The following is a 14,312-nucleotide window of genomic DNA, read 5'->3' as shown; positions in this document are numbered from 1 at the left end:
TAAAGTATTTTAGTCTCACAAATTTAATAAAAAAAATGTGCCTCACTTAAAGAATCTAAAAAAAGAAAAAAGAAGACTCTAATGAACTTATCTACAAAACAGAAACAGACTCATAGACATAGAAAACAAACTTATGGTTACCGAGGGGGAAAGGGATGGGAAGGGATAAATTGGGAGTTCGAGATTTGCAAATATTAACTACTATATGTAAAATAGATAAACAAGTTTCCTCTGTATAGCACAAGGAACTATATTCAATATCTTGTAGTAACCCATAATGAGAAAGAATATGAAAACAAATACATGTATGTATATGTATGGCTGAAACATTATGCTGTACACCAGAAACTGACACATTGTAAACTGACTATACTTCAATAAAAAATAAAGGGCTGATAAAGAAAAATTTAAAATGTAAAAGCAATAAAGATTCATGTAAATGGACTTACCTCATATTTTCTCTAAATTTTCCTCCTCTTGTTTCTAAGGATATGATTTTAACTAATTCAGTTTCTGATTACCTATTACGTAAGCTTAGATACTTGTTTTCATGTGTATGTTCTCAACATTAATCCTATGCAAAAGTATACCCAAGATAATTTCTTGCTTTTTTAATTATTCTGCTTCTTTCAGTATTCTTGTGTTGTCCTTTGCCTGCTGGCAAAAATACCTTCTAGACTTACCCTGTAGTCTAGACTTTTCCCAGGCCACTTCCTATGTCAGAGTTACTTGCCTGCATTTCAATTCCTTTGTAGTCCAGTTCTCTAATGAGGAACAATTAAAGTAATTCATGCAAATATGAAAATGAGTTAATGTGCTATCTCACAGATACAATATGAAACCAGTTAACATGTTTTGTCTGGAAATCACGTTTAGTTAAAATGAGGATACAGTTGTTAATCTTAAGTCTAATACAATGAAACTTCCCATCAAGGTTTAAAGTATTTAGTTAGGGCCTTTCCATGTAAGATGTGTGTAATTCAAACTTTTGTGAAATTTATGCATTATATGTCTTATAAACTGCAGTAAAAACCAGTAAGAATATAACTCAATCAAACATGATTATATTTGACTAGACAAGTATAATCACAGCCTAATATAGAAAACTAAACACACTCTCCACTTACAGGTAGCAGCTCTGTTAGTTGTTTACAGCTGTTATTACTAGTTGAGTGTTTGTAGAAATTATGTTTTCCCCAAAGTAGATATACTGTTACCTGAAACTCCTGAAGATAAAGTATAGAATTTGTCTAAGCCCTTAATAGACACATAGGAATCTATTAGGATTTTTAGGTATTTTTAAATCACTGAATGAAAAAAGCAAAGTACAATTCTGTCTGGGTACTAGACAAAAACAAACGAAATTTCACATACACTTCTGTCATGTGCTATTGACATGAATTCAAGCTTTTGCCAGGATCCCTTTTATGGAGAGATTAAAAATCTATTTCTTTGTGAAAAGCCTATGATCTAGATATACAGTTCTTAATGTAGTAGGATAACCTAGAAGAAATGGATACATCCCTATTAACATACAACTACCGAGGCTGAATTATGAAGAAATAAAAGTCTGAACAGACCTGTAACTAATAAGACTCAATCATTAATCAAAAACCTCTCAAAGCCCTACTTCTCTTTTTTTAAAGGAATCTTTTCACATTACTTCATCTTTGTTTTAACAACAAATTCTAATGAATGATACGGTAATTTGTACTAAATTACTAAATCACTAATTTTAGAGTGAAAAAGCACCTAGAGATTATCCATTCAACAGCTATAGTCTGTATCAAAATCACTTGGAGGGTTTGTTTTGTTACAACACACATTAGTGAGCCCAATTTCCAGAGTTTCTCATTCAGTAGGCCTGGGTGGGGTCTGAGAATTTGCTTTTATTTTAACAAGCCACAGGTGATGATAATTGTACAAATGCAATTTTGCATGCTGGGCTGAAATAACCTACAGTTCCACCCTCCTGTGCAGGGAAAATCCCAAACCTTCCCCCTTCTATGTTTCTCCTGTGTGTCTCCTTCATTTTTGCATGACTACCACACTCACAAACACTTCTGACACCAGATATGTGGAGGCGTTGTCCACAAACAAGCAATTCTCTGAGACACCAGCTGGGTGTTCCACAATTTAACTCAATTCAGACACTGTCTACATGGAGATCATGACAGATCCCACAGGGAAAGGTCTCAGAGAACAAAGACTCCCCCTGCTTCCAGATACCAATCACAAGTCAAGTCAACGTTGTCACCTTTTCTTTTGACCAACCAGTTATAGGCCTGAGGTTCCCACAACTCGCTCCTTGGGTTCAATTAATTTGCTAGAGCAGTTCACAGAACTCAGAAAAATTGTTTACTTACTGTTTACCAGTGTATAACAAAAGAAGATAGATGAACATCCAGATAGAAGAGATGTGTAGGGCAAGATACATAGGAAGAGACGCGGAGCTTCCAGGCCCTCTCCAGGAGTGTAACTCCCCACACGCTACCTGCTCAGCAACCCGGAAGTTCTCCAAACTCCTTCCTTTTGGGTTTTTATGGAGGTTTCATTACACAGGTGTAGCTGATTAGTTTATTGGCCGTTGGTGATTGAACTCAATCTCCAACTTCCCGCCTCTCACCAGAGGTGGGGGTGGAGTGGGGCTGAAAGTGCTAACCTTCTAATCACCTGGTTGGTTCCCCTGGCAACCAGCCCCCATCCTTAGGTGAAGTCCAAAAATCACGTCATTAACATAATGAAAGGTACCTGTGTTGCTCTCATCACTTAGGAAATTCCAAGGGTTTTCGGAGCTCTGTGCCAGAAATAAGGATAAAGATCAAATATGCATTTATCATAAATTGTAATATCACAGATACATATTCAGCTTAAGCACAATCCTGTTAAATTGAATTCTACCTACTTTATTTGTATACCTGTGTAGCTGAATATGACTGGAGAAAAATATAAAACCAGACTAAACAGTCTCATTTTAAAATAAATCATCAGTAACCTCAAGTGGGTTCCTGTGCTGCTGGATAGTCATACTGTAATTTCCTAGTCCTCTCTCCCATCCCCTTAAACAACAATTAGGTATTTTCTCCACTCTCCTCAGAGCTCCAATACCTCCTCCACTGTTTTCAGTCTTAGCTAATGACCATGTGTCCTTTCACTGAGAAAAGTGAAACAATCAGATAAGAACTTCAACAGCTGCCCCACTACATCTACCAACTTATGTCTCCATGGTCTCTGTATTCTCTCCTGTTATTATGACTAAACTGTGCAAGCTCCTAACTTAATGAGCATCTCCATTTGTATACTAGATTCTGCCCTTTCACTGACACAAGAAAGTCAATCCAGCAATTTTTCCTGTTTCCTTTGTATAATTGTAGTATTTCTTTCTACTAGATAAGCATACAAACATGCTGTTATTTCTCCTACTAAAAGAAAACCCTCCTTGAATCTGTTCTCCTATGATGCCCCATTTCACTTCTTTTTTCTAGTGAAAAATTCCTTGAAATGATTGTGTTATAGTCACTATTTCCAATTTTATTCTCACATTCTCTCGAGTGCATTCTAATCAAACCTTCCCCCACACCAATTAACAAAAACCTCAATATAGGTGATGATTCTCAGGCCACTCCTTACCAGATATAACAGTAGCATAGTGCAGTTTAACCATTATCCTTACCTTAAAACATTTCACTTTTCACTTAGATTCCAGAATACTTTATTTACCTAGTTTTCTTCCTACCTTTATATGCCATTCCTTTTCAGTCCTCTTTGCTGGTCCCTCCACATTTCACTGGACTTAAAACATCGAGATGCCCAAAGACTGACTCCTTGAACCTTTTCTGTTTTCTATTTATAGTCAAGCTCAACAGGAAACCAGCCAGCCTTATGACTTTAAATGCCATTTATAATCTAATGGGTCATGAATTTACATTTATAGTCTGGACCAATCCCCAAATTCCTGACATAGATATCCAGTTATTTGACATCCACTTGGATGTTTAAGAAGTATCTCAAACTTATGTCCAAAACTGAATTCCTAATATTCTTTTCCTTTCTTCCACAATCTTTCCCACATCTATTAATGGAAATTTCATCCTTCCAATTTTCCCAGGTCAAAAGCATTAGAATCATTCTTAACCACTATGCTCCTTTCAGACTCTAAATCTAATTTATTCGCATATTCTGTTGGCTTGACCTTTATAATATATTCAGATTCTGACCATTTCTCACCCCTTCTACTGTTACCACCTGGTTTGAGCAAGCCTTTATCCATTTCTCACCTGGATTATTGTAGTAACATTTTAACTGCTCTCCCTTCTTTCAACCTTGATTCCCTTTAGGATATGCCCAGCAAGAAGAGTGATCCTATTAAAGGAAAGTTAGATTATATCACTCTATTCTCAAAATCCTCCCATCTGATACCAAATAAAAGTCTAAATTTTTATTGTGTCCTACAAGAACTTACATGATCTAGCTCCATATTCTCTCTCTGATCTCATCTCCTGTAAGTCTGCCCTTAACTGCTCTAGAAAGTCAAGATCTGTGAAAAGTTTGAGATTTTACTTTACTTGAAGCAAATAAAGTTAGTTTGCCAGTTTCATGGATGCTGACAGAAGGCATGAGGCTCCTGGGTCAGAGATACAGAATAATCACAGTAGCCTGAATATTTTATGCTGGTTTCCTGAGCCTTAATTCCCACAATATGATGCAAAGAAGCCTCCTCTTCTATATAAATTTGCTTAGGCTGCCTTAACAAATACTAACAACTGTGTGACTTGAACAACCGAAATTTATTTTCTCACACTTCTGAAGACTGGAAATCTCAAATCAATGTACCAGCAGTGTTGGTATTTGGTGAGAGCTCTCTCCTTGAGTTGCAGACAGCTGTCTTCTCACTCTGTGCTCAAGTGGCCTTTCTGCTGCGGGGGTGAGGAGGGAGAAGAATGGAGTAGGGGAGGATGGGGAGAAAGGGGAAGAGAAAGAGGGGAAAAGAGGGAGGGAAAGGGAAGGAGGGGGAGGGAGAAGAAAGTATCTAGCTGTCCTGGTGTCTCTTTTTATAAGGACATCAATTCTATCAGATCAGGGCCCCAACCTTATGACCTCATTTAACCTTGTTTCCTTAAAGGCCGCGTCTCCAAATACATCCACACTGGTGGGTTAGGGCTTGAGTGTATGGATTTGGGGAGGGGAAAAGCAAACATTTAGCCCTAACACCTTCTATTCTATTTAAAATTTAATCACACCCTTTTCCAAGAGTTTCTTTCCTCTTTTCTGCTTTATTTTTTCCTTTCCCTTGGTACTTATTGCTATCTAATATCTCATAGATATATACTTATCATATATATTGTCTGTCTCTATCATAGAAAGTAAGTTCTGTGAAGGTAGGAGTTTTATCTGTTTCATTTACTATTTTATTTCCCTGTGCCTAAAACAAAGCCTAGAACATACAGTAAACCCTCAATAAATACTTGTTGATCAAATGAAGGTTGTAGCATGGCAGGCTGATAATTTGGAAAGCCAGAGTAAGGTTCACTTCTAGCCAGGGAGACCTCTTTCAAGAGGAAAATCCTCATTAATTGTGTAGTGAATTATTTACTGTAGACTGAATTGTTAAGATCTTATTATACAAGCCTTTAAATTTAAGCTACTTTGTAATATCTAAATCCAAAATTGTAGCAGCTTGTAATTTGGACTTGCTTAAGCTTTTTAAGTTAGAAAAGCTTAAAGACAGAGTCATAAGATTAATAATACATTGTTGAGAAAACTTAAACCCTGAATAAAGCTAATGAACAGCATATAATCAAAGTCTTTTTTTTTTTTTTTTTAAACCACACATTAGGGAACAGAGCAGCTGTTTGGGCAAGGCAACTGATTGAGAAACAGTAATTTTGATGCTGACAGTTGGTAAGCATCAGGCATAAGTAAAATGACTTCCAAAATATAGATTTCTTGTCTTTTTAACCTACTTTAGGCTATCTCTAAATTGAGGATGCAAAGATATCTACACTTAAAAATTTTTTTCCATGGCACATATTTATGGAAATATGGAGGGTTTTAGAAGGATCATTTCTAGATGAATTCTAATTAAATCATTTGTCATAGCTCTTGGCGTTGTTTTTTTTTCTTCTTGGGAGGTTGGGACAGCTGTTCTTTTATACCTTGACCCTCAGCCTAAAGTGCCTAAACCCCTGCTCTCCTGTCCTCATCAGCTACTCTTCTTTGTAAGGCATTTACAGGCTTCTTAGTTTTAAAGTGGACTTAAAAACACAGCTGAGATGTTAAATCATCTAAATATGTTATTTTGAATTTTATAAATTTTAAATACTTTAAACTATAGACAAAGTACTTTCTAAATGCAATGTATTTTTATAACATCCTCCCCAAGTATTTGACACATGTACACTCTTGAGACATATCAGCCTGGAATAACCCCCTAACTCTCTCTACATGATGTCAAAGGACAAAGGAAAGAAAAGGCTGCTAGAGCACTGCTTAGGGAGAGTCTGGAAATGTCCAAAGTCAATCTATCCCAGTTACTTCCTAAGCTTTACAGTGTCCTATCCTCTGGGACTGGTAATAACCTGGCATGGATATTCAACCTTGGAGAGTGAGTAAACCATTTTTCTGGGTAAAGAGGCACAAGCCTGCCTAAGCACCAAAGGTAGTTTGGGTTTTGCTAATACAGTGAAAATTGCTAGCATGAACTCTCTATGTTGAAATTTCATGAAATATTCTGAGTGTTCATTTTCAAAAGAAGAAATTATCACTTTCTAGTGAATGAATCTCTAAAATAAAGAATCAGATGGCATTATTTTTCAGCTGAAGTTATTCAATAAATTACACATTTATAAATTGCTTTTTAAGAAAGGATTTAAGGAAGACTATATAGTATAATGAAAGAATACTGGATTAAGAATCAGGAAAGTCGAGGTCACATCATCTTTCTGGCTTTTCAGAGGTTTTCTGATTAATATAATGAGAAGATTTGACAAGTTGTTGTCTTCAACTCCTTTTAGACCTTACCTTCTATGATTCCAAGTTACTGCAACTGGTGAACTCACAAATCTACTGATTTATGTATAATACTGCAATATTATAACACTATAGATATAAATTATCATAACATAAAACATCACCCATAGATGAATAACAGCCGTTTTAGAAAGAATTTCATGTGCCAGTGATATGAAATTGTTTTTATAGGTACATTCCTATCATTGAAAGGAGCTGTCCTAACATTATCCTGTATGGACCGAACTGGAGGATTAATGCAACCGCCATATGAAGTTTGGAGGGATCCAAACAACATTGATGAAAATGAGAAATCCTGGAGAAGGAAACTGGTCATGAACTGCCCCTCTCCATCCCAAGAAATAGGAGATCATCAGTATACAATAATCTGCTCAGAAAAACAAGCCAAAGTCTTCTCGCTGCCTTCCCAGACTTGCCTCTATGTTCATAACATCACCGAGACATCTTTTATACTGCAAGCAGATGTGGTGGTCATGTGTAACAGTGCCTGCTTGGCATGCTTTTGTGCCAATGGGCATATCATGATAATGAGGTACTTGCCTTCTTTACAAATTATCTGGTAATCACAACAGTGCAAACAAGGTACAGTTATGAAAAGTATATGTGTAACGTGCAAGATGTTATTAAGAAGCAAATAGAGATCATTGTTTTACTGTATGAATTATTTTATTGCTCAACAATTGGAGGAGAGTTTGGATTTTTTATTTTATGGGTTTTTAAAATTTTTTTGCTAAAAATGCTTAGCATTGTGAATGAAATATATATGTTGATTGACATCAGGGTATCTAAGGAAAAGAGTGATTCTCCAGTCATTCACACATTCATTCAACATTTATTGAGCATGTTGTCTCCCAGATCCTATACTAGGCACAGGAAATATAAAGATAAATAAACTACAAGAAAAAGAAATAAACTGTTAATTTTACTACGTTTCATAGTCCACACAAGAATTTTCCATACAGAATTAAATTTTATCCTTATTGCCCGTAGGGGGCTCGTGCACAGCAGGGCAGTCGAGTAGTTGTACTGAAGAACGTATGGCCTACAAAGCCTAAAATATTCACTATTTGGCCCTTTAAATAAAGTATGCCAGCCCCTGAGATAGAGTATTCTTTTGGGAAATTTTGGTAAAATGAGAGAGGAAAGACAGGAAAGTAGTTCAAGAGTGAAACTAGATTTTTGAGAGTGTTTTTACTGTTATTTTCTTTAGTAGGGGAGATATAAGTAGATTTGTAAGCCAAGAAGTAGTTAGTAAAGGAGAAAGTTTTTAAAAAATAAAATCAGGCATTTATGGCCTGCTCATTCTCTTACGTATTTCTTGTTCTGTTTTTACCTGGTTTCTCATTCTCAAACTCTTTTTAGAGATTTCTGAAGGCCATTCCAGTCTTGTTTGAAAATAATGACCTAACTCCTAGACATGCCTTAGTTTAAGAGGGAAAAATAAATGTGTACCTCCCCTAAGCTCATTTAGTCACTGAGAATTTTTCTTTTAAAATTTTTTCTTTTAAATTAAAAGACATTAAAATGTTGTGGCACAATTGAGTTTTTAGCTTGATAGTGATTACTTACCCTATTTTTGTAAAATTGTAGTATGTTTCATTTCTTTAAATGGTGTACCTGAAAATTAACTTCTATTTAAATGAACATGGGCTACATCTACATTTATGAGGGCGATTTCTTGAGAAATGAAAAATGAGTTTAAAAAGCAACAGGAGTGATAGCAATAGGAGAAACCCAGGAGTTCTGCCTTAAAAAGAGACACTGGGCCAAGTATGCAGTCGGCCACTTTCTAGCTGTGGTGTTTCTGCCAAAGATTATAACCATACTGTAGGAAAACCTGTGAAATGATGCAAAAAGTATTCTGAAATTGGTGGCCACCGCATTGAATTCATCCTTCAAGGACACTTGAATATGATTTTCAGTGGAAGTCTAGTTTACCACCATTGAGACTTTAAGAGGATAAAAAGAAACAACCATAAAATAGTGGTGTAAAAATTACTATTTTATGTAAGAATCTATAAAGTTTATACAGAGAAATTAAAAGCTAACAACTTAAATATGAAATGTGGATTTGCTTTTTTCCATTCAGCCTACCTAGTCTTCGCCCAATGTTGGATGTTAATTATTTGCCACTGACAGACATGAGGATAGCACGGACGTTCTGTTTTACCAATGAAGGACAGGCATTATACCTTGTCTCTCCTACTGAAATTCAGCGGTTAACATACAGCCAAGAGATGTGTGATAATCTACAGGTAGGTCAGGCACATTTATGAATAAACACAGGACATGGTTGTAAAAAGAGACAATGAAGGATGTCTAAAAGCTAAAATATTATTGGGCCAGACAATAAATATGCCTAACCTAGAATATTTTGAATATATGTTCATCATTGTGACCAACTTCTAGTGTGGTTCTAGGTATACACAGAAAAAAATAAGAAAAGTGGCATGGGGGGAGGAATGTGAATGTCATATATATCAATAGTTAACTGTTTTGGTTTTTTTAATTTTTTTTTCTTGCCTATGGAGAATCCTCTGAAAGATTATAAAAATCTTCCTCCAGGGTTGGGAATATGTATGTAGACACAACATTTTTGCATACAATTCAGGAAGTTCATGGCCTTTTTTTTTTTTTAATCCTAATTGTGATTAAGAGTCATACAAAATAAATATATGTCCTGTAGGTTAGAATTGGGCATTTGTCTTTGATCCTAGTGGTAAGCAGAGTCTAGGAACATAACATATATATAAAAGCCTATCTAACGTTGGATAAGTAAATGTGGTCACAAAATTTTAAGAGCATCTTAGGGATTTAGTTGGTTCAACATCCTTATTTCACAAATGAGAAAACCAAAATCCATTCCTTATAATATAGCGGTTTAGCATATAAACTCTGAGCTATTTAAGTTGTATTTTGCCTACTTGTGTAACTTTGGGCATTTTATTTAATCTACCTGTGTGTTCTACCTGGAGCGTTGCTGTGAGAATTAAATAAAAATTCATATAAAGCCCTCACAGTGCCTGGAACACATTAAGTTTTAAAAATAATGTTATTCAACAAATACTGAGTTTTTACTATATGCCTGGTACCTGGTTGGGCTCTCAGAACACAATAATAAACAAGATACAAGTCCCTTCCTGCTAGTGTGGAGGGAGAGATAAGTAAACAGACAACCACAATACTCTGGAAAATGCTGTCTATGTACGGTTGTGCCAGTGCTGGGGAGACATGTAAGAGGGGCACCTGGGTTAATGGAACAAAAGGGAAGGGGTAATGAGAAAAGAATTATGAAAGATGGCTTGGAGTTATCCATGGGAATGTATGGCTGGAGATGGAAAAGATAATAATATTCTTGACAAAACAGTGGCATGAGGAAGCCACAGGGTTCAGGAAACCACCAACAAAGTGCAGAGTCAGGAAGTCAACAGAATGAAGGGATGGTGCTGGAGTATTAGTCAAGACTAGATCTTGGAGCACCTTGTGAGCTCCTTAAGGAATCTGGCACTTAACCCCAGGGTAATAGGAAGTCAGTAAAAAGGTTTAGCAAATTTGCCTATTAAAACTAATATTCTTGTTGCAGTATGGCAATTGATTTTGAGGAATTAAGACTAAAGGTAAGGAGAACAATTCGGAGCCTTTTAAAAATAATTAACGCCAAGAATAATAGTGGCTTGAGCAGCCAACATTGAGGATAGAGAAAAGTTAGCAGATTCAATGGCTGTAAAGTGTAATCATTTGGATTGGAGAGTTACTAGATGTAGAAGTGAGGGAAGGAAAAGGATTAATAATTATTCCTATGTTTCTGGGTTGGAGAACTAAGTAGATGGTGCAGCTGTTTTCAAAGAGAAGGGACTCAGGAGGAGGAGCACAGGTCTCGGGAGTGGAGGTGAGGGGCAGGTGATGAAAAGAGTCATGCTGCAAGTTCACAGATAAACTTGTATTAGGTCACAGATCTCCCGACTTTGGGTTGAACTGAAGTTACTTCCTCTAAATCAATCATTCTCAAATTCTGGTCTGCTTTAGAAAGACTAAAACAAGTTAAAGCTTTTTTTACAGCAAGTTAAAAGTTAGAAAAAGTAAAAGCAAGTTAAAAATACAGATAACCAGAGCACATATATGTAGATGCTAATTTAGTATGTGGAATAACATGTGAGCATCTGTATTTCTAACAAGATATTTCTCCAGTCATTCTACATCACATTGAATATTGAGAGTGGTTGTACCGTGGAGTGGTTGCCTATTTTGACTCATTTAAGTTTTCTTGAGTTATTTCATAATTTTGTACATGATATAAAAATAAATCCAACCTTCCTCTACATACCACCAAAGGCTTCCTATTTCATAAAGCAGTCCATGCTTGGTTCAGGAAAGGGAACTAGTACAGGAAAGAGGCTATGGTAATTGAAAAAGGATCAGAAGTCAATATTGGAAGTCATTGGTCAGGTGTAAATTAATCCTAGGGTGAATATTAGCTCCCCATGTTTTCTAATTGTAGAAGGGAGAAGAGAAGAGGGCAGAAAAATCAAAATTTTAGGATGTCAGTTCCCAGAGAAGGGAAGGGAAAGGAAGGAGGTGGAGAAAGAAATGCCAGAGATAGAACTGGAAGCAAAGCAAAAATCACCAGGAAAACTATGGAGAGCAGACTGCCTTTTCATGATATGCTCTAACATGCCACAGTGTTATCTTTTGATCTGTTAATTTATTTTTAGTTAGTCTAATGCTTTTTTCTTTGCATTTGATATAGGACATGCTAGGAGATTTGTTTACTCCCATAGAGACACCAGAAGCTCAAAACAGAGGCTTTCTCAAAGGATTGTTTGGTGGAAGTGGACAAACATTTGACAGAGAAGAACTCTGTGAGTAAACTTATCACAAAAGAGAAGACCTATTTCTGTGTGTTTGTGTAACTTAATGTAATATGTAATCTCAAATACTAGCCTAGGGTTTTGCTTCTATACCATGAAAATTATTTCTGTTTACCAAACATGAATAAAACTGGTCACTTCATATGAGGAAACAGTTTAACAAAACCAGTATATGCAAGTCATACAAATAATGAGTAAAAAGCTAATAAAAGTGTCATTTGCAGGTGCATTATACCTGCAAGAGCAGGGTGAATTCATGTGGCTACTAAAATCTGAAAAAAATTATTTTTGAATCTGCCTGCCTTTAACTACTGTTTGGAAACAGATTCTTTTTTCAGAACGCAAGAATTAATTAGTTTAAATGATCTATCAGTGAGACTCTGATGAACAATAATCAAAAAGCAGTAGAAAGATACTAGAGAACACTTTTAGAGAGAAATTAAGAATATATTTTCCAGAATATCTCACCCACCAATTGGTCTTATAATCAAAACTCCGTTTCATTTGAAGCTTTAACTATGCACAAGATCTAGATGCCTCCATATGATGGAATATTATTCAGCCATAAAAATGAAGTTTGATACATGCTACAACATGGATGAACCTTGAAAACACGCTAAATTAAAGAAGAAAGACAAAAAAGCCACATGATTCCTTTTATGTGAAACATTCAGAATAGACAAATCCTAGAGACAGCAAATAGATTAGTAGTTTCCAGGGACTGGGGCAAGGAGGAACTAGAGGGGAACTGTTAATGTGTACAGAGTTTCTTTTTGGGGTGATGAAAATGTTCTAAAATTTAATAGTGGTGATAGTTACACAACTCTAGGAATACACTAAAAACCACTGAATTGTACACTTTAAAAGGATGAATTTTATAGTATGTAAATTTTCTCTCAATAAGGCTCCTATTAAAAAAAAAACTGATTTACATTCCATCCCTAATGTTACATCCTTGGGGATGCTCACTAAATTTTTTACCAAGACAGCTGTTTTTCAGTTTTAAAAAATTACTTCATTAAAATTAAGTGAAATTGAGCTATGTAAATGATGGAAAAATTTAGTCTTTTATAAAGTAATAAAAGTTCAGCATATGTATATTAATGTCCATCATGCACATACCCCATTCTCTAGTATTTACACACACACACACACACACACATTTTAAAAAACAACTGAGGCCTACAAAGGCTGCTAGCAAGATGAACGGGGAAGGTTGGAATGCCAATTGGGCAGAAATTTAAATATATGATTAAGCTTGAGATTGGAACGGACCCTAATATGGCTTAAATATGAAGTTAAATATGGGGTTAAATATGAGATCACAATAAAATTGTGAGCATCCCAATTTAGCAACATCAAGAAATGCAGTTATGCCAGGTTGTATGGAAGACACACACACACACAAAGGCATATGGTAACAATCTCTCTCAGTCTCTTTCATAGGTATTTTTCTTGGTTAAGTGCTAACATCTCCAAATGCATATCTATGATAGGAACGAATATGTCTTTTCATGAGAATTATGCTAGTGTAATTTAATATAAGTACTTTGGTGGTAAACAACCATAATTACTTGAATTACTGACAAAATGTTTTAAACCACTATGGCTTGAATTCCCAGTTGGGGAAGCTTCAGCAGGAAAAGCATCCCGCAGCCTCGCACAGCACATTCCTGGACCAGGTGGTATAGAAGGGATGAAAGGCGCTGCTGGAGGGGTGATGGGAGAGCTGACTCGTGCAAGGATCGCACTTGACGAGAGAGGACAGAGACTAGGAGAGCTGGAAGAGAAAACTGCAGGCATGATGACCAGTGCAGAAGCATTTTCCAAACATGCACATGAGGTAAACTGCCTGAGTAAATATAGGCACCTTCATACAGTGGTAACTGTAAATATTTAGGTCCTGCACAAGAAAAGCTAAACAGAGATGCCACTGTAAATAACCCTGTGGGAGAGCCAAGGTAACTGGGATCTTGTCCTAAGTATTAAAATCTCCCCCAGTATTTGGGAGAAAAAGGTTTTTAAAAAATTCTGTCATACATTGATACTTCTGAGCCTTAAGGGATGATTTAAAAGAAACTTATCATTGATTCTGATACACTGGGTCTATACTGTGCATTAACTGCTGAAAAGGTACTCAGATTGATTATGTGATCCCCCAGCAAGGTGTGAGGGGCAGTAGAGGCTGGGATGCACATTCCTTTTTGTGTCAATCATTAAAAATCACTTCCTGTCAGCCAAATCTTTACAGCTGGATTGGTTTTTTAAAAAATCTTTTTATAGGCACTTTATTTCACACAAAAAAGGGAAGTTTTAGAAGTTTTGAGATTTAGATATGCATGATTAGCTCAACAGGAACTCTCTTTGATTAGCACTATTAAAGATTTTTTTTAACATCTTATGGTGACTATTTTT

At 35.9% G+C, this 14,312-nt stretch overlaps 1 protein-coding gene across 6 annotated transcripts in view; it reads left to right on the top strand.

Annotated features, from left to right (window-relative positions):
* Window positions 1-14,312, top strand: part of STXBP5L (syntaxin binding protein 5L) — a 290,279-nt gene that overhangs the window by 270,460 nt on the left and 5,507 nt on the right. For 4 of the 6 annotated variants that reach the window (XM_031455017.2, XM_064494780.1, XM_064494777.1 and 1 more), the window contains 4 exons: window positions 7,201-7,561; window positions 9,119-9,284; window positions 11,777-11,888; window positions 13,520-14,309. In XM_031455017.2, the coding sequence (XP_031310877.2) occupies window positions 7,201-7,561; window positions 9,119-9,284; window positions 11,777-11,888; window positions 13,520-13,797 (917 nt within the window). In that variant the 3' untranslated portion in view covers window positions 13,798-14,309. Of the gene's footprint in view, window positions 1-7,200; window positions 7,562-9,118; window positions 9,285-11,776; window positions 11,889-13,519; window positions 14,310-14,312 lie in introns of those variants that run through there. The other 2 variants (XM_064494778.1, XM_031455025.2) reach the window with 1 other exon arrangement.

Source organism: Camelus dromedarius, chromosome 2, assembly GCF_036321535.1.
Source record: "Camelus dromedarius isolate mCamDro1 chromosome 2, mCamDro1.pat, whole genome shotgun sequence".
In the NCBI taxonomy this organism is placed as follows: Eukaryota; Metazoa; Chordata; class Mammalia; order Artiodactyla; family Camelidae; genus Camelus; species Camelus dromedarius.
The sequence above is the reverse complement of the archived record's forward strand: the minus strand, read 5'-3'. Positions and strand labels throughout refer to the sequence as shown.